General features: G+C 42.1%; 1 protein-coding gene across 1 annotated transcript in view; it reads right to left on the bottom strand.

Moving 5' to 3' along the window:
* The window catches only part of LOC106585776 (retinoic acid receptor RXR-alpha-B), a 44,667-nt gene extending 22,270 nt beyond the window's left edge, over positions 1-22,397 (bottom strand). Inside the window, exons 1-3 of the mRNA XM_014172379.3 lie at positions 22,151-22,397; positions 17,220-17,351; positions 7,566-7,804 (exon numbers count right to left, since the gene is read on the bottom strand). Of these exons, the coding sequence (XP_014027854.1) occupies positions 7,566-7,804; positions 17,220-17,351; positions 22,151-22,178 (399 nt within the window). The 5' untranslated portion in view covers positions 22,179-22,397. The remainder of the gene's footprint in view (positions 1-7,565; positions 7,805-17,219; positions 17,352-22,150) is intronic.
* Between the last annotated feature and the right edge of the window lie 4,472 nt (positions 22,398-26,869).

The raw sequence follows: 26,869 nt of genomic DNA, 5'->3' as shown, positions 1-26,869 counted from the left end.
TACTGTATCATTTTAGTCAATAACATTTTTGCAACGTAAGCTTAACTTCCTGAACATTCGAGACGTGTAGTCCACTTGTCACTCCAATCTCATTTGCATTAGCGTAGCCTCTTCTGTAGCTTGTCTACTATGTGTCTGCCTATCCCTGTTCTCTCTCCTCTGCACAGGCCACACAAACGCTCCACACCGCGTGGCCGCTGCCACTCTAACCTGGTGGTCCCAGCGCGCACGACCCACGTGGAGTTCCAGGTCTCCGGCAGCCTCTGGAACTGCCGGTCTGCGGCCAACAAGGCTGAGTTCATCTCAGCCTATGCTACCCTCCAGTCCCTAGACTTCCTGGCGCTGACGGAAACATGGATCACCACAGATAACACTGCTACTCCTACTGCTCTCTCCTCGTCTGACTACGTGTTCTCGCATACCCCTAGAGCATCGAGCCAGCGGGGTGGTGGCACTGGAATCCTCATCTCTCCCAAGTGGACATTCTCTCTTTCTCCCCTGACCCATCTGTCTATCTCCTCATTTGAATTCCATGCTGTCACAGTTACCAGCCCTTTCAAGCTTAACATCCTTATCATTTATCGCCCTCCAGGTTCCCTTGGAGAGTTCATCAATGAGCTTGACGCCTTGATAAGTTCCTTTCCTGAGGATGGCTCACCTCTCACAGTTCTGGGTGACTTTAACCTCCCCACGTCTACCTTCGACTCATTCCTCTCTGCCTCCTTCTTTCCACTCCTCTCCTCTTTCGACCTCACCCTCTCACCTTCCCCCCCTACTCACAAGGCAGGCAATACGCTTGACCTCATCTTTACTAGATGCTGTTCTTCCACTAATCTCATTGCAACTCCCCTCCAAGTCTCCGACCACTACCTTGTATCCTTTTCCCTCTCGCTCTCATCCAACACTTCTCACTCTCCCCCTACTCGGATGGTATTGCGCCGTCCCAACCTTCGCTCTCTCTCTCCCGCTACTCTCTCCTCTTCCATCCTATCATCTCTTCCCTCTGCTCAAACCTTCTCCAACCTATCTCCTGATTCTGCCTCCTCAACCCTCCTCTCCTCCCTCTCTGCATCCTTTGATTTCCTCTGTCCCCTATCCTCCAGGCCGGCTCGGTCCTCCCCTCCTGCTCCGTGGCTCGACGACTCACTGCGAGCTCACAGAACAGGGCTCCGGGCAGCCGAGCGGAAATGGAGGAAAACTCGCCTCCCTGCGGACCTGGCATCCTTTCACTCCCTCCTCTCTACATTTTCCTCTTCTGTCTCTGCTGCTAAAGCCACTTTCTACCACTCTAAACTCCAAGCATCTGCCTCTAACCCTAGGAAGCTCTTTGCTACCTTCTCCTCCCTCCTGAATCCTCCTCCCCCTCCCCCCCCATCCTCCCACTCTGCGGATGACTTCGTCAACCATTTTGAAAAGAAGGTTGACGACATCCGATCCTCGTTTGCTAAGTCAAACGACACTGCTGGTCCTGCTCACACTGCCCTACCCTGTGCTTTGACCTCTTTCTCCCCTCTCTCTCCAGATGAAATCTCGCGTCTTGTGACGGCCGGCCGCCCAACAACCTGCCCACTTGACCCTATCCCCTCCTCTCTTCTCCAGACCATTTCCGGAGACCTTCTCCCCTACCTCACCTCGCTCATCAACGCATCCTTGACCGCTGGCTACGTCCCTTCCGTCTTCAAGAGAGCGAGAGTTGCACCCCTTCTGAAAAAACCTACACTCGATCCCTCCGATATCAACAACTACAGGCCAGTATCCCTTCTTTCCTTTCTCTCCAAAACTCTTGAACGCGCCGTGCTTGGCCAGCTCTCTTGCTATCTCTCTCAGAATGACCTTCTTGATCCTAATCAGTCAGGTTTCAAGACTGGGCATTCAACTGAGACTGCTCTTCTCTGTGTCACGGAGGCTCTCCGCACTGCTAAAGCTAACTCTCTCTCCTCTGCTCTCATCCTTCTAGACCTATCTGCTGCCTTTGATACCGTGAACCATCAGATCCTCCTCTCCACCCTCTCCGAGCTGGGCATCTCCGGCACCGCGCACGCTTGGATTGCGTCCTACCTGACAGGTCGCTCCTACCAGGTGGCGTGGCGAGAATCTGTCTCCGCACCACGTGCTCTCACCACTGGTGTCCCCCAGGGCTCTGTTCTTGGCCCACTCCTATTCTCGCTATACACCAAGTCACTTGGCTCTGTCATATCCTCACATGGTCTCTCATATCATTGCTATGCAGATGACACACAATTAATCTTCTCCTTTCCCCCTTCTGACAACCAGGTGGCGAATCGCATCTCTGCATGTCTGGCAGACATATCAGTGTGGATGACGGATCACCACCTCAAGCTGAACCTCGGCAAGACGGAGCTGCTCTTCCTCCCGGGGAAGGACTGCCCGTTCCATGATCTCGCCATCACGGTTGACAACTCCCTTGTGTCCTCCTCCCAGAGTGCTAAGAGCCTTGGCGTGACCCTGGACAACACCCTGTCGTTCTCCACCAACATCAAGGCGGTGACCCGATCCTGTAGGTTCATGCTCTACAACATTCGCAGAGTACGACCCTGACTCACACAGGAAGCGGCGCAGGTCCTAATCCAGGCACTTGTCATCTCCCGTCTGGATTACTGCAACTCGCTGTTGGCTGGGCTCCCTGCCTGTGCCATTAAACCCCTACAACTCATCCAGAACGCCGCAGCCCGTCTGGTGTTCAACCTTCCCAAGTTCTCTCACGTCACCCCGCTCCTCCGCTCTCTCCACTGGCTTCCAGTCGAAGCTCGCATCCGCTACAAGACCATGGTGCTTGCCTACGGAGCTGTGAGGGGAACGGCACCTCCGTACCTTCAGGCTCTGATCAGGCCCTACACCCAAACAAGGGCACTCCGTTCATCCACCTCTGGCCTGCTCGCCTCCCTACCTCTGAGGAAGCACAGTTCCCGCTCAGCCCAGTCAAAACTGTTCGCTGCTCTGGCACCCCAATGGTGGAACAAGCTCCCTCACGACGCCAGGACAGCGGAGTCAATCACCACCTTCCGGAGACACCTGAAACCCCACCTCTTCAAGGAATACCTGGGATAGGATAAAGTAATCCTTCTAACCCCCCCCTTAAAAGATTTAGATGCACTATTGTAAAGTGGTTGTTCCACTGGATATTATAGGTGAATGCATCAATTTGTAAGTCGCTCTGGATAAGAGCGTCTGCTAAATGACTAAAATGTAAATGTAAAAATGTGATGAAAGAAATAAAAGCTGAAATAAATCATTCTCTCTACTATTATTCTGACATTTCAAATTATTAAAATAAAGTGGTGATCCTAACTTATCTAAGACAGGGAATTTTTACCAGGATTACATCTCAGGAATTGTGAAAAACTGAGTTTAAATGTATTTGACTAAGGTGTATGTAAACTTCCAGCTTAAACTGCATTTCTTTTTAAAATTATTAAAGCAATATATAAATGATTCAACCATTTTCCATCCTGCAAATTAGGAATAAGCAAAGGCTTTGATTTCTGGTCAAACAGATGGAAAAGGGGTCTTAGAAAAGTAGAGTATGGTTTAGTTCAGTACAGTAGAGTAGACTCGAGTAGAGTAGACTCGAGTAGAGTACAGTTCAGTAGAGTACAGTGGAGTAGGGTAGAGTAGAGTACAGTTCAGTAGAGTAGAGATGAGTAGAGTACAGTAGAGTAGAGTTTCGTACAGTACGAGTAGACTAGAGTAGAGTACAGTACAGTAGAGTAGATTATAGCATAGTTCAGTAATGTAGAGTAGAGTTCAGTACAGTACAGTAGACTAGAGTAGAGTAAAGCACTGTACAGTAGAGTACAGTACAGTAGAGTAGAGTACAGTAGACTGGAGTTCAGTACAGTAGAGTAGAGTTCAGTAACGTACAGTAGAGAAGACTAGAGTATTTTATTTTGTATTTAACCTTTTATTTACAGTACATTACAGTACAGTAAAGAAGACTAGAGTAAAGTACAGTAGAGTACAGTACTGTAGAGTAGAGTAGACTAGACTAAAGTACAGTACTGTAGAGTACAGTAGATTGCAGTTGCAGAGTACAGTAGCATAGAGTAGAGTTGAGTAAAGTACAGTACAGTAGATTAGAGTACAGTACAGTAGAGTACAGTAGAGTAAAGTAAAGTAGAGTACAGTAGAGTAGACTAGAGTAAAGTACAGTACTGTAGAGTACAGTAGAGTGGAGTAGAGTTGAGTAAAGTACAGTACCGTAGAGTACAGTAGAGTAAAGTAAACTACAGTACCGTAGAGTACAGTAGAGTAGAGTTGAGTAAAGTACAGTACAGTAGATTAGAGAACAGTTCAGTACAGTACAGTAGAGTACAGAACTGTAGAGTAGAGTACAGTACAGTAGAGCAGAGTACAGTAGAGTAGAGTTCAATACAGTAAAGTTTAGTTCAGTAGAGTAGAGTAAAGTACAGTACTGTAGAGTACAGTAGAGTAGACTAGAGTTCAATAAAAAACATTAAAATGTAAAAATGTAACCTTTTTTTAACTAGGCAAGTCAGATTAAGAACAAATTCTTATTTACAATGACGGCCTACCGGGGAACAGTGGGTTAAATGCCTTGTTCAGCGGCAGAACGACACATTTTTACCTTGTCAGTTCAGGGATTCAATCCAGCAACCTTTCGGTTAATGGCCCAATGCTCTAACCACTAGGCTACCTGCCGCCCCCAAGATTAGAGTAGACTAGAGTTCAATACAGTAAAGAACAGTACTGTACCTTAGAGTAGAGTTCAGTACAGTACAGTAGACTAGAGTTCAGTACTGTACAGTACAGTAGAGTAGACTAGCATTATGTACAGTACAGTACTGTACAGTAGAGTTCAGTTAAATACAGTAGAGTAGAGTTCAGTACTGTACAGTAGAGTAGAGTTCAATACAGTAAAGAACAGTACTGTACTGTAAAGTAGAGTTCAGTACAGTACAGTACAGTACAGTACAGTACAATACAGTACAGTAGACTAGAGCTAAGTGCAGTACTGTACAGTACAGTAGAGTGTAGCTCAGTAGAGTACAGTAGAGTTCAGTTAAATACAGTACAGTAGAGCAGAGTTCTGTAGAGTACAGTACAGTAGAGTAGAGTTCAGTACAGTAGAGTTCAGTACAGTAGAGTAGTTCAATACAGTAAAGAACAGTACTGTACCTTAGAGTACAGTACAGTACAGTACAGTAGACTAGAGTTACGTACAGTACAGTACAGTAGACTAGAGTTACTTACAGTACAGTACAGTAGACTAGAGTTCAGTACTGTACAGTAGAGTAGACTAGCGTTAAGTACAGTACAGTACAGTACAGTACTGTACAGTACAGTAGAGTATTGTTCAGTAGAGTAGAGTTCAGTTAAATACAGTACAGTACAGCAGAGTTCTATACAGTACAGTACAGTACAGTACAGTACAGTACAGTAGAGTAGAGTTCAGTACAGTAGAGTAGAGTAGAGTTCAATACTGTACAGTAGAGTAGAATTCAATACAGTAAAGAACAGTACTGTACTTTAAAGTAGAGTTCAGTTCAGTACAGTACAGTACAGTAGAGTAGACTAGAGTTAAGTACAGTACTGTACAGTACAGTAGAGTGTGGCTCAGTAGAGTACAGTAGAGTTAAGTTAAATACAGTACAGTAGAGCAGAGTTCTGTAGAGTACAGTACAGTAGAGTATAGTACAGTAGAGTTCAATACAGTAGAGTAGAGTAGAGTAGAGTAGAGTAGAGTAGAGTAGAGTAGAGTTCGGTACAGTACAGTAGAGTTCAATACAGTAAACAACAGTACTGTACCTTAGAGTGCAGTACAGTACAGTACTGTAGAGTACAGTTCAGTCAACTAGAGTTCAGTAAAGTACAGTACAGTAGAATAGAGTGCAGTGCAGTAGAGTAGACTAGAGTAGAGTTCAGTACAGTACAGTGCAGTAGAGCAGACTAGACTAGAGATCAGTAAAGTACAGTACAGTAGACTAGAGTTCAGTACAGTACAGTACTGTACATTATAGTAGAGTAATGTAGATTAGAGTTCAGTACAGTACAGTAGAGTAGAGTATAATATAATTGACTGTATTGTACTTTACTATACTGTACTGAACTCTACTGTGCTGTACTGTGCTCTATGATGCTTTACTGTGATGTCCAAACCTGTGAAACATAGACATCTATGATTGGTACAGATTTGGTCCAGTCCATACCAACCAAATTTGGTCTTGTTTGGGGGCAGAGCTCATTAGAATAATAGCCAGTGTGAGAATAATACCCAAACATGAAAAGGAGGATTCAACGTTTTTCTACCTTGTGTACCTATTCAGGATACATCACCATGAAGAGAATGACATCAATAATTATGCATTTCTGTTTAGCAGAGATCATGGACCCATGATGGAATTCTGTTACCTCGAAATTACCCACAACCAACCACACATTTTCTTTATAATGGAGTTGATTGTGACAATCAACTCCACATTCCAACCCTGGGACAACCAACCCTGGTCTCCCCTACTGTACATACAGTACATTGCATATATTGTTCCCCACTCTGGCATGGTCAGAGTGATGTCATCCAACTTTGACCTTAGAAGTTTCTTTTAACAGTGACTGAGTTAGACCATGGTAACATAACCCATATACTGCCTGCAAAACATAACCCATATACAGCCTGCAAAACATAACCCAGGTCCTGGAGACCAAAATTACAATAATAACACAAGTAGACTATACAATTTGAGTATTAAAACATGACTTGCATCAGATTTAAGACTTAATTCATAATGAAAGTTAAATGACAAATATTGGCATTTTCCATAACAACTGCAAGAAGAAGAGTCCTCTGTTTAAATGAGTATCATTAGAAATGTTTTACTATTGGAAAGCTTCCAGGCCTTTAATAAGTAACAGTGAAGTACAAGCTGATGATAAACTTCCTATTTGCACAGGCAGAGAAGACCATGAGAACAGTGTATTGTGCTAACAACCTAATGCTACTGTATGCATCAGCACAGTATAGCACAGAGCTCTGTGTTATGCGACAGTACAGTACATCAGCTTAAGTGGAAAAATATATCTAAACGTAGCTCTCCGTTCTGTTCAACTATTCTTCAAAAGGAATAACTCAGGGTTTAGTTGATTACACAGATAAAAATAGGAAATAACCGTCTAGAAACAAAAAGTATTTTTATCCAGTTTGTCAAGCCCATTACTATATCATATGAATTTGCATACCACAAAACCTCTTGAGACCTTTTCAAATATAAATGGGCAACTCTGGCATTTGTCAGTTTCACATTAAAGCACCCAGGCCTCAGCTTCTGCTTTGTTAAAAGGTTATCCTCACATTTGGCCGTCCTTTTACACAACGCACATGTTGCCATCCTGAATCCTTACAGACGAGCTTGTAAAGAGTTTCATTTGACAACATTTGGTTTTACTGAATTTAGAATGGAAACCTAGCAGGCCAGCCATACACCAAGTCAGCTCTTCTCAAGACCCCAACTAAGGAAGGAAAAGCAAGTCCAAGGAGCAGGTGATTGAGTGTGGTGTCTGGGGGTGGTAGGTTGCGTTGGAGGCCTTACCTGCGGGCTGAAGCCCATGCTGGAGGAGGTAGAGTGGTGTCCCGCTGGACGGCTGCTGACAGAAAAGGGCAAAGCCAGGCTGGTGATGGGCGAGCTCAGGGTGCAGATGGGTGAGTGTGGAGGGCCTGAGGAGCTCACAGAGGACGGGATGAGCAAAGATGGGTGCAAGGGGTGAGCACCCATTCCCCTATGGGCGTGGTGTGAGCTGAGCGATGGTGAGGACAGCTGACCGGAGGGGGCTGTGAGAGAGAGGGAGGACAGGAACAAGGTTGATGTACACCTGATACACACATCTCCAACATATTTTCATCAGTGTCGCTAAATTCAAAGCAGCCCTCTTCGGGTGGACATGCTGGTGAACCAACATTTAATTAATCATTATATTGTATAACAGACATTAACCCACTCATATTATTTGATCCCATGAAAACACAGGGCTCCAATGGTTTCTGTATTTGAAATCTGGTCTGAAATGTATATTCAAAACCTTACAAAACCTTACCTTGCTGATACGCAAGGGGGGAAATTAGCGTAAAGTGTGTCCTGTGCTGGTTGTGTTAAATCATTCTAAAGCCTTCTATAGGATTTCCCTCCATATATCCAACAACAGAATAGGAGACTGCCCACTTCAACTAGCCTCCTGTACAGGATAGTATTACCTGTCACAGAAAGACTGAACTATGTGGAACGAGACACCTTCTGAGAAAAGTGGACAAGAGAACAGGTATGGACAGGGCTACACTTTCAACATTATGTTATCTGTGTGGTGTAAAATGTTTGCAGTTTTTTAAATGATATCTAAGCGAGATTGACTAACAAAAATAATTTCCCCCCAAAAATGTTTTAATAATAATATTAATTGGTTTATTTTATTGTATTTATCAGAGAGCCTTCAAAAGGATATCTGAGTGAGACTGACAAACAAAATCAATGGGGTGCCCCCTGCCGGTAAATCGACCATGATAACAAGGAAGATAGATACTGTAACTGGCTCTAAACAAATTTAGCAATCTAAAAAATGGGCTAATTAACCTACTATCAGTGACTGACATAACAAGAGGAATAACTGCTGATGCACAACCAAGATTCGAAATTGCATCTTGTGGATTCTATTATTCGAACTCAGAACAGCAAGTTGAGACCACGACTGAGGACCCCCACTCAATTTTTTTTAAATGATTTTTTATTTTATTTATCCTAGGGCCTTCAAAAGAGGGTCGTGGGCTGCCAGTTGCCCATCCCTGATTTTAAACATTCTTAAGCAGGATTTACTGAAAGGCAAATCTATATGTGTGTGTAATCTTAAAACAATAAATTGACACATTTATTAAACATACTCACACTACGAGGGAGTATCAATTTAGCCTGTAGTTAATAAAACCACCATTTGTACTGCAAAAACCAACCAGTCCAAATCTATTGAAATTCCAATCCATCAAATAGAAATGTCAACACCTCAATTCAAAGTTAATTTAATAGGCTCTGTTACATTTGTTATATTCATGGCACAAATGCTATACACACCAACATAAAAAAAAAACACATGAGCTTTACAAAAACAATAAAACATGGGTAAACAAACAGCATAAATGTCATTTGTGTCAACATGAACTTTGGTCACATAAATCACTATGTTAAGAGAGTTTACAAGCTAGAGTGTCCCTGGTCCTTTTTAGTAAGCCTGAGTGTTATGTAACTGGGAGTGTCCTTCTGTGAGAATTCTGTGGTTGGTTTGAGTTGTCCAGCTTGGCATGGTGCCCATGTGTGACAGACAGGTTTGGGCTGGGTTTCCCACCCTCACTACATTCCCCAGTTATTCAGTGTGGGATATGTGAGAGCTGGAATTGTGAGACCCTGTGAATGCCTGGCAGTGCAGCAAATGGATCCTATTCTCCATCTCTGTATTCATTCCCCTATGGCACTGCCCTGGCTCTCTGCCAGCATCACAGCTGGCTTCAAATAGCTTTGGTGTCCTTCTCAAATACTTCAACTGCGCTCAATTGCACTTGCGTGAATAAATGAAACCAATGGGAATGTCCCAGAAGTGCAAAGACTGCACATCTGGCACTTACAGGTAGGCTCAATCAAACGCTCAACCAATTTGAAAAATAATAATACTATTTAAACTCAGGTCTGTCCAGCATAGGCCTGCAATCAGCACTACTCTATGTAGGCACAGGTAAAGAAAAATAAGGCATTACATACACCAGATAGGTGCAGTGAAATGTGTTGTTTTACAGGGTCAGCCATAGTAGTATGATAGGTGCAGTGAAATGTGTTGTTTTACAGGGTCAGCCATAATAGTATGATAGGTGCAGTAAAATGTGTTGTTTTACAGGGTCAGCCATAGTAGTATGATAGGTGCAGTAAAATGTGTTGCTTTACAGGGTCAGCCATAGTAGTATGATAGGTGCAGTAAAATGTGTTGCTTTACAGGGTCAGCCATAGCAGTATGATAGGTGCAGTAAAATGTGTTGTTTTACATGGTCAGCCATAGTAGTACAGTGCCCCTGGAGCAAATTAGGGTTAATTGCCTTGCTCAAGGGCACATCAAAAGATTTTTCACCTTGGTTGGCTCGGATATTCAAAACAAACACCTTTTGGTTACTGGCCCAACGCTCTAACCGCTAGGCTGCCAGGACATGCACACACACGTAAACCTGGGTAGGCAAACAGAGAGTCAGGGTGGGAAGGCAATGGTGGGACCAACTGCAAGTGAAACCAAAACCTTCATAGAATTGCAACAACTGCAACATATCTAATGATATGTATTTGAGAGAAATTGCACTACAATACAGATTCAATGCTGTGACCGTCTAATACTACGTCCCTCTAACATTGATGTCATTAGAGATTCAGTATAATGTGGGCAGATGGATCCCATGGCAACTATGCATTCTGGATCACCAGTAAATATGATGTAGTCACTGAGTCCACAGATCTGATTTATTTAGTTATTTATGCCAATTCTTGTTATTTTAATGTTAACACTGTGTTGAGGAATGTATGACTTCATTTCAATGTGCATCCAGGACTTGGGGCTATGGGCTATTCTAGGAGGGATGATGGGATGGAGGGAAGGAGGGAAGGAAGGAGAGTGCTGTCTTCTTTGTGTTGTATAGTCTAGGCTGGGATTCAAACAAAACGTAATACGCCGACATCCCACTGGACTTGACTTTTAAAGTAGTGATGAGGGGAAAATCAATACGGTTACATGTTATTTTTGACGATATATCGTATCGTGTTGTTTTGACAATATCGCAATATTATTTGTGCGCTAGTTTGCTGTACCTGCACCAAAACTCCAGTATTTTTCCTTTATAGCTTGTTCTCCATCTTCTTTTTAAATAGGGAGACAATTTCTTTTCAGCACTTTTATTTCCATTAAGTTTTTTGAATGGCTCTCTCTACTTCCCTCTGCAGCAGATATACGGTGAGAAATATGTTTGGAACATCTAAACGCAATACATATAGAATTGTGAGAATCGCAATAGATATCGTATCAGTACCTAAGTACCGTGATAATATCGCATTGTGAGGTCCCTAGCAATTCCCATCCCTATTTTAAAGGTGATTTCCCTGACGTGTGTGTTCAATAAGAAAATCCCTACAGAAAGGATTCCATCCTCTCTCTCTCAGTGTAAAGCTCAGTACAGTATCTGAACATCTAGCTCATGTGATGTCAAGAACATTTTAGTATTTTATTAGGATCCCCAGTAGCTGTTGCTGAAGCAGCACCTACTCTTCCTGGGTTCCACAACATAAAGCTGTGGCAACCACCAAACAACACTTGAAGGGAGTTGTGAAGGAAATGTACTAAATGTCCGCATTACTGTCATCGTTACTAACCTCCGCTCAGTCCAAATGTATTTTCACTAGGCCACTGTGGGTGTGATGTGGGAGGGTGTCTTATCACCTGCCTCCATTATATGGACATGGAGTCACATGCTGTATTTACACCCATACTATCACACCTACACCTAGCAGAAGAAATAACCTACTTTCAAAACCATCAGCAACCATCACCTCTTCAACTCCCTTAGTCTCTATACTGTAGTCTAAACTATCAGTTTTTAAGCAGTTATTCTGATTGAGTCGTGGGAACCGGGAGGACAAGGTTTTGAAATAATATATACCATTATGAAAGCAGGTAATTAAAGAGGCAGTGCAGTTAAAAATCATAATTTGTCCCAAAAATATTAAAATCCACACTATGAGGTCGAATGAACATTCTGAAATGGTGAAAATGATCATAATGCTCTTTTTGTGTAAGAGCTGTTGGTAAAAAAAAATGCCTGGAATTTCAGCCTGTTTAGGTGGGATGGACATGTTGGCCCACTGTCAAGTGTCAATGTGCAGCGGGTTGGACGGAGTCAGGCGCAGGACACAGAACTGAGTAAAAAACATACTTTACTCGAATAAACCACAAAATAATTCCACGCAGGGAAAATACTCCAGCTCACAGAAATAGCGAACACTTAACAACAAACAAACATGCACAAAACCAAGTGGGAACCAGAGGGTTAAATAGGGAATAAATAATAATGGAATGGAAACCAGGTGTGTACAATAAAGACAAAACAAATGGACAATGAAACGTAGATCGGTGGCGGCTAGAAAGGCGGTGACGTCGACCGCCGAATGCCGCCCGAACAAGGAGGCACCAACTTCGGCGGAAGTCGTGACACCCACATCATGCCATCACAATGTGATCTGATTATATTAGACCAATGACTGTTCGTCTGGGTAAGATGTGGGCCCTCCTATCAACCAATCAGGGCTGTGTATGTAAATATCTTCAAATTTGTTTCCTAGTGACCACATGATAAGACTGGGCATTTAAAAGGCCAAAGGAGGCTCAGGGAAATAAATGATACAAAATATATTTTGGAGTTATTTTCATTAAACAAACACATACAAACACACACAGTAATTTATTACAATCACAAAGACTGCACGGGGGCTTTAATGATATGTTCCAAAAAAAACATTAATGGACCCAAAAGGAGTTGAATAAATGGGCATGGCAGAAATGTGTTTATCCAAAATGTGTTTATCCAGAAATGTGGATAAACAACCTATTTCGGTGAATAATGTACTAAAAGGGAGAGATGGCAGCCAGTGAATGGTTTCGGAAAGAGATATAATTTCAGTGGAGAGATTGAGTTTAACTGTGACATGATTCGTCCCTAATGACTCCTGGGACTGAAAATAGGGAGGGACTGCATGAACTTGTCCAATTTGTTGCAAAACAGTAAAGAAATACATATAAGTTGTGTGCCCTAATGAACCTGAGTCTGATAAAGACCTGGGATAGATACAGTAGAGGCATCTCCACTGCACTTGCATCTCTCCAACCATCCTCTGCTGTAAGCAGCACAGACAGACACTACAACATGAAACCTGACCCCTGACATCACCATAGCAGTCTAAAGAGGGACATTGTACTGTAATTGTTGTTGTACCCACATAATCCAATAGAACATCTATTGTTATATGCCGCTTATACCACACACTTGCCTCAGTGTTTCCCCTTGGAAACATTCGTGTGGGGGCGGGGGGTGGCAATGCTGCAGTTGTAGAGGCCCTCTTGGCCGCAGAGACAAAATGCTTCTGTTTTAAAGCTAATTTTCTTCAATTGTACACTTTTTGCCATGGGGCTGAGAGAAAATGTGCAGTTTTAAACAAATTTTACCATGGCTTATACAGTGTTCTTATGCTATCTGAGTGACTCAAACATTATAAGAAAATCAATGGGGGCCCAATGCCATGCCATTTTTTGAATTTTAGATTCTCCCTGACTGTCTAGTTGTTATTTTGGGGATTGTTAGTTCTCAAAGATTCTCTTATTTAAAAAATATATAGGTCCACTATATTTTCTACATACTTTATATCTGATTTTAGTCTTTTAACTTTACACTGAAAACTATTTACCATCCCAAAAATTATATATAAACAAATAATAATAATGATGATTATTATTTATTAAACTTTTTGTAGTGGCGACCACGATTTAGCAGCGGCGGTGAGCCTCTGCTAAATGCATATAGGGGAAACACTGTCTCACAAAATCACTTGTCTCCCTCTCCTGTAAAGATGTGTTTCTCTAAGAAGGCATGTGTAGAAAGCTATCCCCGCGCTGCCAGTCTGCTTTCACTATAGCCCAGGCAGTGGCACTCATCATCAGGAAAACATAAGCTTAGTGCTGGGAAGAAACCCTCTTCAAATTGGCTTCCTCTCCCATCCAATCATACAGTGCATTTGGAAAGTATTCAGACACCTTCACTTTTTCCAAATGTTGTTACGTTACAGCCTTATTCTAAAATGTATTAAATCGTTTTTTGCCTCATCAATCTACACACAATACCTCATAATGAAGAAGCAAAAATATTTTTTTTCTATTTTTTTTGCGAATGTATAACAAAAAGAAGTATTCAGACACTTCACTCAGTACTTTGTTGAAGCACTTTTGGCAGCGATTACAACCTTGAGTCTTCTTGGGTATTACGCTACAAGCTTGGCATACCTGTATTTGGGGAGTTTCTCCAATTTTTCTCTGCAGATGCTCTCAAACTCTGTCAGATTGGATGGGAGCGTTGCTGCACAGCTATTTTCAGGTCTCTCCAGAGATGTTCGAACAGGTTCAAGTCCGAGCTCTGGCTGGGCCACTCAAGGACATTCAGAGACTTTTCCTGAAGCCACTCCTGCGTTGTCTAGGCTGTGTGGTTAAGGTCATTGTCCTGTTGGAAGGTTAACCTTCGCCCCAGTTTGAGGTCCTTAGTGCTCTGGAGCAGATTTTCATCAAGGATCTCTCTGTAATTTGCCTTGTTCATCTTTCCCTCGATCCTGACTAGTCTCCCAGACCCTGACACTGAAAAACATCCCCACAGCATGATTCTGACACTACCATGCTTCACCATAGGGATAGTGCCAGGTTTCCTCCAGACGTGGCGCTTAGCATTCAGGCCAAAGAGTTCAATCTTGGTTTCATCAGACCAGAGAATCTTGTTTCTCATGGTCAGAGAGTCCTTGACTTTTGGCAAACTCCAAGCGGGCTGTCATGTGCCTTATACTAAGGAGTGGCTTCCTTATGGCCACTCTACCATAAAGGCCTGATTGGTGGAGTGCTGCAGAGATGAGGAACTCTGAACCTCTATCAGAGTGACCATTGGGTTATTGGTCACCTCCCTGACAAAGGCCCTTCTCCCCCGATTGCTCACTTCTCCCCCGATTGCCCATTGTGTTCTTGGGGACCTTCAATGCCACAGACATTTTTTGGTACCATTCCCCAGATCTTTGCTTCGACACAATCCTATCTCAGAGCTCTACTGACAAGTTTTCAACCTCATGGCTTGGTTTATGCTCTGACATGCTCTGTCAATTTCAAACAACCTGTTTTTGTTTTGTCATGATAGGGTATTATGTGTAGATTGATGAGGAAAATTGTTTATTTAATCAATTTTAGAATAAGGCTGTAACGTAACAAAATGTGGAAAAAGTCAAGGCGTCTGAATACTTTCCGAATGCACTGTAGGTCAGCCCAGATATTCCATTCACCCATTCTGCTTTACCCAATAACTGAAACATTGCATTAAACCTTCTGGTTTGTGCAGACCTTTCACATGTGTAGTTTTTATACGTGTAATCGGCCTGTGTGTAGCTGGTGTAGAGAGGCAGGCGCAGGACAGAAGATATGAGTATTCACAAATACAACACAATATACCGAGCCAACAACAACGGACCGTATACAAGACAAACAATTACTCACAAACAAACATGGGGGAACAGAGGGTTAAATAATGAACAAGTAATTGGGGGATTGAAACCAGGTGTGTAAGACAAAGACAAAACAAATGGAAAATGAAAAGTGGATCGGCGATGGCTAGAAAGCCGGTGACGTCGACCGCCGAACGGCGCCGAACAAGGAGAGGGACCGACTTCGGCGGAAGTCGCGACAACATGTGCATGTAATGTAGTCTCCCCTCCCCACGGCTTTGTTTGGTTTCAGGTGACAAAAGTTCTTCCAAGTTTGGATTGCTGCGCTATTCTCAGTCCTCGGAGACAGAATCCTCTCCAGGCTGTGTGTGAGACATGTCAACCCACCACATCACAGAGAAGTGTTAAAGTCATCTGCATGCCCTCTGGAGGTTCCCATCATCCTCTTGTCTATTCTGAACCGCAGATAGCATGTTATCATTGGGACTTTCCATAGCAAATGAACACCTCAGGAACTATAACAAGGCAATAGAAGTGATTCGGTTCTGTACAACCCGTTTAAATGCAGTTCAACAAACCAATGACTAGATGAAACTCTAATCAAGGCTCATGACTAGTTTTATCTGTTATTTACATGTCAGATAAGTGTTTATGTGGATGAATATGTTTTACTGAATCAACATTCTACCAGTTGCATATGATAGGTAATTACTGGATTTTTTCACACATCAGATGGGAACTGTGAGGGCTGTGGAAGAGAACTCAGCTCAGGCTGTGTTGTAACATCCCACTGGGAACAGATGTCAATTCAACATCTATTCCACGTTGGTTCAATGTAATTTCATTTAAATTGTGTGGAAAAACGTTGATGCAACTAGTGTGTGCCCATTGGGATGTCGACATAGGAAAATATTATTTGTAGTTGACACAGTTTTCAGGCAAAGACAACAACAAAAAAGTCCACCAAGAGGTTGAATATTAAAAATCAGGTGTCCTAAAAATATAAGGTAGTTGATACCACCACGCTCCACTAGAATACCCTGCCAGTCATGTTTTTGTGTTGTTTTTCTGGAAAAATTTATTGATTTGTCAGTTCCATGTAAAGTAATTGAATGATTACATTTCCAATCATGTTTACATACTGTTATCATTATTAATCATGTACAATTAGAAACCAAAAATGCCCAATGCAGACACTATTTTACATTATATCATATACATGTATATACAACAGTAACTGGTTGATACAGGTGAGACAAACAGAAATTGTATAAGTGATGCACAGGTGTGTTCCTGCCAGGGGGTTTATCACAGGTGTGTTCCTGCTAGGGGGTTTATCACAGGTGTGTTCCTGCCAGGGGGTTTACCACAGGTGTGTTCCTGCCAGGGGGTTTACCACAGGTGTGTTCCTACCAGGGGGTTTATCACAGGTGTGTTCCTGCCAGGGGGTTTATCACAGGTGTGTTCCTGCCAGGGGGTTTACCACAGGTGTGTTCCTGCCATGGGGTTTACCACAGGTGTGTTCCTGCCAGGGGGTTTACCACAGGTGTGTTCCTGCCATGGGGTTTATCACAGGTGTGTTCCTGCCATGGGGTTTATCACAGGTGTGTTCCTGCCATGGGGTTTATCACAGGTGTGTTCCTGCTAGGGAGTTTATCACAGGTGTGTTCCTGCCAGGGGGTTTATCACAGGTGTGTTCCTGCCAGGGGGGTTTACCACAGGTGTGTTCCTGCCATGGGGTTTATCACAGGTGTGTTCCTGCTAGGGAGTTTATCACAGGTGTGTTCCTGCCAGGGGGTTTACCACAGGTGTGTTCCTGCCAGGGGGTTTATCAAAGCTGTGTTCCTGCTAGGGGGTTTATAACAGGTATGTTCCTGCTAGGGGGTTTATAACAGGTATGTTCCTGCCAGGGGGTTTATCACAGGTGTGTTCCTTTACCTGTGGGTCTCCTGTGCTGGTGAAGTGGGCAAATGCCTGTTTGGCACAAGCATGCTGTGGGCGAGCCGCCTGTCTCCCCCGGGCACCATCGCTGAGGAGGTGGGGCTACCGAGCATTGGCTCTTGAGGAAGCCTGTAGGGTGTAGGGGCATATCACATGGGAAAGGACTATTAATCCCACTGGATGAGGAATTCTCTTCAGAACACAGCAGAGCTCACATGCACAATAAAAACAGAAATCTCACAACAGCTGATGAGTCCACCAATCTAGTACCTTTATCAAGTGGAAGGTAGTTCAATCAGGCATAAGCCAATTATATTTACATACATTTCAAGTAACATACTTTAGTTCAATACATTGAGAAACAAAACAAAAAGGTAAAAAAATATAACCTTTTTTATAGGGATCTAGGGATTGGAAGCACTTCAAAGACGGTCTTATCAGTGATAGGTGTGCTACTGAAATGGCCTCTAGACACAAGGAAAACACTCCAAGTAAAACACTCAGTGGTGTAAAGTACTTAAGTAAAAATACTTTGAAGCACAACTTAAGTAGTTTTTGGGGGTATCTGTACTTTACTATTTATATTTTTGACTACTTTTACTTTTACTTCACTAGAAAATAATATTTTCCCTGACCCCCAAAAGTACTTGTTACATTTTGAATGCTTAGCAGGACAGAAAATGGTCCAATTCACCCACTTATCAACAGAACCTCCCTGGTCATCCTTACTGCCTCTGATCTGGCGGACTCACTAAACACAAATGCATCGTATGTAAATTATGTCTGACTGTTGGTGTGCCCCTGGCTATCTGTAATTTTAAAAAACAACAAAATTGTGCCGTCTGGTTTGCTTTAAATTATTCATACTTTTACTCTTAATACTTACGTATATTTAAAACCAAATACTTTTAGACTTTTACTCAAGTAGTAATTTACTGGGTGACTTTCACTTTTATTTGAGTCATTTTCTATTAAGGTATCTTTACAATGCAATGAAAACACTCCAAAGAAAGCACTCCAAGGAAAACACTCTAAGGAAAACACTCTAAGGAAAACACTCCAAGGAAAACACTCCAAGGAAAACACTCTAAGGAAAACACTCCAAGGAAAACACTCTAAGGAAAACACTCTAAGGAAAACACTCTAAGGAAAACACTCTAAGGAAAACACTCTAAGGAAAACACTCCAAGGAAAACACTCCAAGGAAAACACTCTAAGGAAAACACTCCAAGGAAAACACTCCAAGGTAAACACTCCAAGGTAAACATTCTGTTTGATTTTATTGATTTCAGTGACACTTCCTTCCTTTAAAGAGCCAGGTTTACGAGACCTCTGCTTGTGTTGTTGCTTTCTTGGAATATAATCACCCTGCCTGGACTTGTATTTGGTTTCCAAGATAATCAAGACAGGGGGTCAGAGTTCAGCGGTGTAGTCCAATACATCAATAACGTCATAAACAGAGTATGGCTGGAGGGACAGACCTACAGCAATATCATCTATTGTCGTTGTGTGCCAATTTGATAAGAAGTCACCTTCAAGTGTCTTTTGTTAAGCCGATGGCTACATTAGAGAAGAGTGGAAGCAGGACTCTCCAACATTTCCATTTCACAAGATGCCAATCATTAAGTGACCTATTGTGTTGTGTTATGTGTTGTGTTGTAGGTAGGCTTTTTGAGAGTGCAGATGTATTGAACTTTACTTAGAAGTGTTGGCAAGCCGAGTTTAGATTAAGGATTTTTGGATGACCTAGTCCAAAAAATTGCAAGAAACTATGTTAGCTCTTTGCACCCATATTCTGGTCTGAAGGCCTAATTAGAAAGAAGCAACAATGAGCATACCCATAAAAAAATCTTTCAACAATTATCTTATTGAAAATAAAAAGTATATTTGTCACAGTAAAGACGGAGTGCATACTGGTGATGCTGACAATGCAGCTCTTTGAATGTAATAGGTCATTCACCAGCTTTAAACCCCATGCTATACTATCTACACTTTTAGGCAAAAGGGTTCCCAAACGGTTCTTCGGCTGTCCCCATAGGATAACCCTTTTTGGTTCCAGGTATAACTATTTTGGGTTCCATGTAGAACCCTCTGGGGAAACAGTTTTACATGGAACCCAATAAAGTTCTTCCTGGAACCAAACGGGTTCTACCTGGAACCAAAAAGTGTTCTTCAAAGGGTTATTCTATGGGGACAGCCAAAGATACCATTTCGGTTCTAGATAGCACCTTTTTTTCTAAGAGTGTATTGCCAAATTCTCTAGAATGACATTGGAGGCACAATATCCAAGCTGTGAAATCTGAGCTGATGCAGCAAGAGAGAAAAGACAGTGGAAAAAATGGTGTGCGCGTGTGTGTGCGTGCCTATACCCCATAGCATGTGATCCAGGCAGGGGAAGTTTTGACCCCAGGTTCAATTTCATGGTCAGGGTTTATTCCTCAACTCATTCTTCGAGTCAGCTCTGCTCTGAATAGCCCCGCCCTCTCTGCCTTTCTCAGGGCCCGACCCGTATACACAAGGCATCTCGGGGAAGGAGTGTTGATCTAGGATCAGGTTCCACCCTGTAGATACTGTATAATCTTATTCATTATGATATAAAAGGCAAAACAGATCCTAGGTTTCGGCCATGCCTTATGTAAGACACAAGTCTCTCAATAATACAGAGACAATGTTCTCTTCTAAAAAAATGTTTTTTTGAGTGAGATTTCATTTTTTTAAAGACACAAAGTTCCTTTGACATAGACTGAGACAGGGAATCATTTAATACAAAGTGTCCAAACTTCCCTCTCTCTCCTGATCCTTTCATTAATGAATTTCATGGCCAAAACAATTCCCCTTCTGCTGCCTTCTAGTACAATATTAGGGAGAAGCTGTTAGCTCATTTACAGTAATACAGCTCATTTACAGTTAATACATACTGTAGCAAAGCAGCTTATACCATTGGATAACAAATCTGCCTCATGAGAGTATATCAATTTGACTCTCTTTGGTAAAAACAGAACAATAACAATAATTCCAAAAACAGGAACACAGGCAATTGCACACACTCACACACACACGCAGACACACAGTTGATTGTTGTACAGTGCGTGTTCCCTGAGCCAGATTCCATCACAGGTTGAACCTCAGGTGCACCAGAAGAAATATTGAGCTCTGAGCTCATGATCGAATATGTTGACAAGGGATCTCACAGCATACCCAATCACCACAGTAGTGCTTTCATCCTGAGGCCATTACAGAAGAACAGCCAGGTTAATATCTGTTGGCTGAGCCTGGCTGGTCCTCACTCACATTTACCAGAGATGGAGAAAACCATCTAGTCTGTGCAGTCAGTCACTGACAGCGGAATGCTCACTGCACTGATGTCAGACACATATATCACCTCAACTAGCTGTTCATCTTTCTCTTGTTCATAGGTTGACAATGAAAAAGCAAAATGCAGTCAGCAATGAGCAAAATAATCAGAATAATGCAATTAATATTCAGGAAGGTGAGTTCCAATGTGAGTCCCCAATACTGCCACTTGCAATCCACTTGCAAATCATGTTCATCACATACATTGTGCAGTTTACCGGTAAACTTCATGACAAAATACGGCCATAATAAAACAGAACTCAGATATCTTATTCAAGCTCTTATTTTGAAATTACCAGCAAACCATCCATCCTCTGTAGTTTGCCTCTGAGTACACTGTAGGCTACAGTGCAATGAGGAGCATGCTGCTGGTGCTGGCATTGTTTTTGTAGACGGACTGGCCTGGGACTTGTGGTTGTCTGTGAAACATTGACCTAAAGCAATTAAGTTCCCCTTTAAACCTCAACAAAATAAAAGGGACAGCTGCAGACCTTCACAATGGACCAAACTTCACCTTAGACACAGACCTGCCATGCTGTAAAACATCATTGTTCTGTTTAAATGATGGGGTCTTGACTGACTAAATACGCCCTTCCAGGTTGAAGGGCGTATTTAGCAACGACCATGGACTTGGGAGGATATGGACTAGGTGTGTGGCTTCCTTGTGGAAGTCTAGCTAGTGCTCTCGCAGCCTGTAAAAGTTAAATAGCTACAACATGGAGTCCATCTAGGAATGGTCTTCCATATATGCAACACGGTGAAAGATCAGCTCTGTCCAGTCAACTGGGAAGAGGGGTCAAGAAAAACATCTGACACACACAAACAGCTGAATTAATACACATACAAGAGAATAGTGGTGATGAAACAATATTGTACTTTTATAATAAGTTCATATTTCGAGGGAAATAGTATAGCCTAGTGTATACTGTTTCTAAAATGATAGCAGGGGAGTGAACAACTCTCAACAACAGCAACAACAACAAACTACTTCTCACCAAAGAGTTCTGTCAAAATAAGTATCAGAATGCCAGTTAATACCTTCCTAAATATTCTGAAATAAAAACAAGATATATATGTATATATCAAGCTATTGAGATTTTTTTATTTTGTATTATTGAGAATACATTATAACAGGGTACGTTTTTCTGAATGGATTATCTAAATAAAGGTAGCTTGGAAAAACGAAATGCTGAATGATCATTGTTGGTTTATGCAATAATCAGTTTGCCAAATCTTCATATTCACACTCATATTTACACGTTATTATCGCACGTCCTGGATTGAAATGTCTTCCTGCCGAGCATGTATTACTTAAACGTTTCAATGTGTCCTCTATGTTGTAATCATCATCAACTGTTCATACCATAATGTATTACAAATTGGTTACAAAGTATCTCGCATAAAAGTTTATCCTTGAACGATAATCGACTCGCCTATTAGGCTACTTTCTCTATGTCATGATGACTGATGTTTTCAAATGTGCCACAACAACAGTGTTCCAGAAGTCTTTGCAATGGAAGGACCAGTGGCAATTACAAATTGTAATGTCACATTTTATATCGGATGAAACTTACCAAAAGAAAGGAATGGTTTGGTTTCCATGTTAGCTCATACCAGCGAATCTTCCCAACAGCAATACCGGCCTATCACAGATCAAGAAGCCAAACGTATGCTCTAGTGAAAGGGACAGTTCTAGCCTTGGTAGAAATCCAGCGATGTCACCGCCGACTTCGTGAAATCCGGACGTGAATTCAGATTCACAATACCTTCCGTTTACTGTGTTTTGTCCCACAACCATTGCTAGTGTGCTTACCACAACCTATGATGGGGACCCTCCAAGGGGGATTCCCAGTATGGCTTCAAGAATCAGCGACAGCCTATTGTGTAGACCTATTATTGTGCCCCCATCCTTGAGCCCTAAATGTTGATTGGCAGAAAGCTGTTGTATATAAGACCTTGTACCACTGGTATGACCAAACGTTTATTTTTACTGCTGTAATTAGGTTGGTAACCAGTTTATAATAGCAATAAGGCACCTCGGGGGTTTGTGGTGTATTGCCAATATACCACGGTAAAGGGCTATGTCCAGGTACTCTGCGTTACGTGGTGCCTAAGAACACCCATTAGCAGTGGTATATTGGCCATATACCACACGCCCTCGTGCCTTATTGCTTAATCATAGAACAATAACTTTATTTTCCTCTACACACAATATTGAGTAGGCTATTACATTCACATAGGCCTAGTATAAATAACATATTTTACAATGATATTTAACTTTGAAAAAGGAAACAATTTTGCATTGTTGTTTTAAATACCGTTGGCTAGTATATTATTTTAGAGATTATATGTTTTAAAATGCTCAATGTTCAACAAACTTGGGGACAGCGTATACTTTCTTGGTGAAGTGTTTCCAGCGAATACGAACGAGGAAAAGCATTTGGTAAAATAACAGGCTGAGGGCTGAGATAGTGAGATCTGAGCTTGACTGTTCAGACACACTCCTCTCAGGGAAAAATGCCCCAGCAGAATGATGGCTTTTCCTGTTGTGTTTAACTCTCTCCACAGAGACACATAGCCAGCCAATCCATCAGCTGTTGGAGTTCGTGTTGAGTGGAGTGTGTTTTAGCAACAAAAAAACCAGATCTACCCCCTAACACCTACCCTGTGTCCAAGATGGCACCCTATTCCCCATATAGTGTGCTACTTTTGACCAGAGCCCTGGGGAAAAAAAGACCAAATAAGTGTGCAATGCATTTCCTGTCAAACATATCGGTATGTTCCAGATTTCACATAATTACATTCATTATCTGATATGTTTGATCTCGTCTTAATAAATAGACCAAGAAATGTTATCCTGTTCCTTCTCACATTCTTAATATATACAAATATATACAAAAAGACTGCCATAAATCTTCACACTTCCTTCCTTTGGGTAGTAACAATGTATTCCCATTCAAAATCCTAATTTCCCAAACCCCTAACCCTAAACTTTACCCTAACCCTAAACCTTTACCCTAACCCTAACCTTTACCTTAACCCCAAGCACTAAATCTATCCCTTAATTAAACCTAAAATAGCCTTTTTAAATGTCCTGATTATTTAAATACTTTTTCTTGTTTCATATCTTGTCAGGACATTCTTGTCATCAAGACAGGAAAACAAGTCCAGATACACATACACACACACAATAACTATAGCCATCAGATAGTCATCATCTGACTCAAATAGAGTTGTTCAAGCCAAGACATTCTCAAGATGTCAAACGTCAAGGTTATCAGAAGGACACCATAATGAACAGAACTCTGATCTGTTTCACCTGTCTTTGTGATTGTCTCCACCCCCCTCCATGTGTCGCCCATCTTCCCCATTATCCCCTGTGTACTTGTACCTGTGTTCTCTGTTAGTCTGTTGCCAGTTTGTCTTGTTTGTCAAGCTGACCAGCGTTGGTCCTTTCAGCTCCTGTTTTTTCCCAGCTTCTCTTTTTCTCACCCTCCTGTTTTTGATCCTCGCCTGTCCCGTCTCTGTACCCGCCTGCTTGACCACTCTGCCTGCCCCTGAGCCTGCCCGCCGACCGGTACCCTTGCCCCTTCTCTGGATTATTGACCCCTGCCTGCCTTGACCTGTCTCTTGCCTGCCCCTTGGACTATTAAACCATTGTTTATTCAACGTGTCTGTATCTGGGTCTTACCTTGATTCCTGATAGAACTTAGCAAACTCACAAATATGTCACACTATATACAAGACTATGTAGATATACTACAAATACAGTGCACACCAGCAAACCATTCACAAGGAAAACACTAGCACAACAGTCTAAACTGAATGAAATGATTACTGATTTCCATATTTTATACAAATTAACCATTCAATAAGCAGACAAAGTCATACTACTCACCCCTTAGAGCTCAGAACACCTGCTGTATTGCCTCTACCACAAAGTGAATAGGGAGACACCAGAAGTAATGATTGGTAACATCTTGAGCTTACTTTGTTATGTCTCATCACACATCTCCCTGCTGTCATGACTGTGTGTGTCCATCTCAGGCTACAGTGGGGCCCCTCCGGAACATCACCGGCAGGCTAACTCCATGGTGGGGTTTGTTGTTGGGTCACAGTCAAGTCAACTCCAAAGCAAGCACCCCACTGACATGAGGCCTGGAGTTGGCCTTTAGTGACCTGGCAGGGTGCAGTAAGCTCACCAGTGATGGAGACACAGGGCTAAAAAGGGAAAGGCCATGAGTAGTACTGTTCTGTTGTAGGTGGCACTGTGAGACATTAGGAATTCAGACATAATGGGTATCATTCTCCATAAAAATGAAGTAACCCTGCAAAATGTCTTGCTGCATCCAAGGTGTTCTAAGAGAAAAATAACATACAGTTCCTTCGGAAAGTACTCAGACCCCTTGACTTTGCTACGTTACAGCCTTATTCTAAAATTAATTTAAAAATCTACACACAATCTACGCAATCTACACACAATACCCCATAATGACTAAGTGAAAAAAGGGTTTTAGAATATTTGTATTAAAAATAAAAACCTAAGTAATTTACATATGTATTCAGAACCTTTGCTTTGAGACTTGAAATTGAGCTCAGGTGCATCCTGTTTCCATTGATCATCCTTGAGGTGTTTCTACAACTTGATTGGAGTCCACCTGTGGTAAATTCAATTGATTGGACATGATTTGGATAGGCACACACCTGTCTATATAAGGTTCCACAGTTGACAGTGCATGTCAAAGCCCTGTAGAGCCCTGAGTCAGGATTGTGTCAAGTCACAGATCTGGGGAAGGGTACCAAAACATTTCCGCAGCATTGGGGCCAACACAGTGGCCTCCATCATTTAAAAACTGAAGAAGTTTGGAACCACCAAGACTCTTCCTAGAGCTGGCCGCCCAGCCAAACTGAGCAATCGGGGGATAAGGGCTTTGATCATGGAGGTGACTAAGAACCCGATAGCTCAAGAGTTCCTCTGTGAAGATGGGAGAACCTTCCATAAGGACAACCATCTATGCAGCACTCCACCAATCAGGCCTTTATGGTAGCTTGGCCAGATGGAAGCCACTCCTCAGTAAAATGCACATGACAGCCCACCTGGAGTTTGCCAAAAGGCCCCTAAAGGATCTCAGACCATGATAAACAAGATTCTCTAGCCTGATGAAACCAAGATTGAACTCTTTGGATGTTTTTCAGCAGCAGGGACTGGGAGACTAGTCAGGTTTGAGGGAAAGATGAACAGAGCAAAGTACAGAGAGAGCCTTGATGGAAACCTGCTCCAGAGCGCTCAGACTGGGGCCAAGGTTCACCTTCCAACAGGATAATGACCCTAAGCACATAGCCAAGACAACACAGGAGTGGCTTCGGGACAAGTCTCTGAATGTCTGGCCCAGCCAGATTACGGACTTGAATCCCATCGAACATCTCTGGAGAGACCCGAAAATAGCTGTGTAGTGACGCTCCCCATCCAACTTGACAGAGCTTGAGAGGATCTGCAGAGAAGAACTCAGGTGTACAGGTATGCCAAACTTGTAGCGTCATACCCAAGAAGACTTGAGGCTGTAAACGCTGACAAAGATGCTTAAACAAAGTACAAAGTATGTAAATGTGATATTTCAGTTTTTTATTTTTAATAAATTAGCAAAAATGTCTAAACCTGTGCTTGCTTTGTCATTATGGGGTATTGTTTGTAAATTGATGAGGGCAAACAATTTAATCAATTTTAGAGTAAGGCTGTAATGTAACAAAATGTGGAAAAAGTCAAGGGGTCTGAATAATTTCCGAAAGCACTGGAGGTAACAAGGTCTTGGCCAGGTCACTGTCAGACCTAACTTAGACCTTCTGGTCCAAAACATTTTTTTGTGATTTTAGTTGAAAATTGGGTTTTCGTTTTTGGTTAAGACATTAGTTATGTCCAGCAGGATTTTAGAAACAAGATTAATCTCATTTTCTACAGTGGGATGTAAAGTAGAGAATACATATTTTAAACAGCTTCCCCTCACTGTGTTAATGAAATACACATACACTACCGTTATTTGGACAGTAAAGCTAAAACTTGTAATTTGGCTCGATACTCCAGCAATTTGGATTTGAGATCAAATATTTTATATGAGGCGACAGAACAGAATTTCACCTTTTATTTGAGGGTATTTTCATGCAAATCAGTTTTACCATTTAGAAATGAATGCATTTAATGTCTATAGTTCCCCTGTTTGAAGGTATCATAATTATTTGGACGTATTCACTTAACTTTATGTAAAAAGTTTTGTATTGGAACCCATATTTCTAGCACC

Source organism: Salmo salar, chromosome 24 (genome assembly GCF_965601325.2).
Source record: "Salmo salar chromosome 24, fSalSal1, whole genome shotgun sequence".
Taxonomy (NCBI): Eukaryota; Metazoa; Chordata; class Actinopteri; order Salmoniformes; family Salmonidae; genus Salmo; species Salmo salar.
Note: the sequence above shows the minus strand (reverse complement) of the source record. Positions and strands in the feature narration are given on the sequence as shown.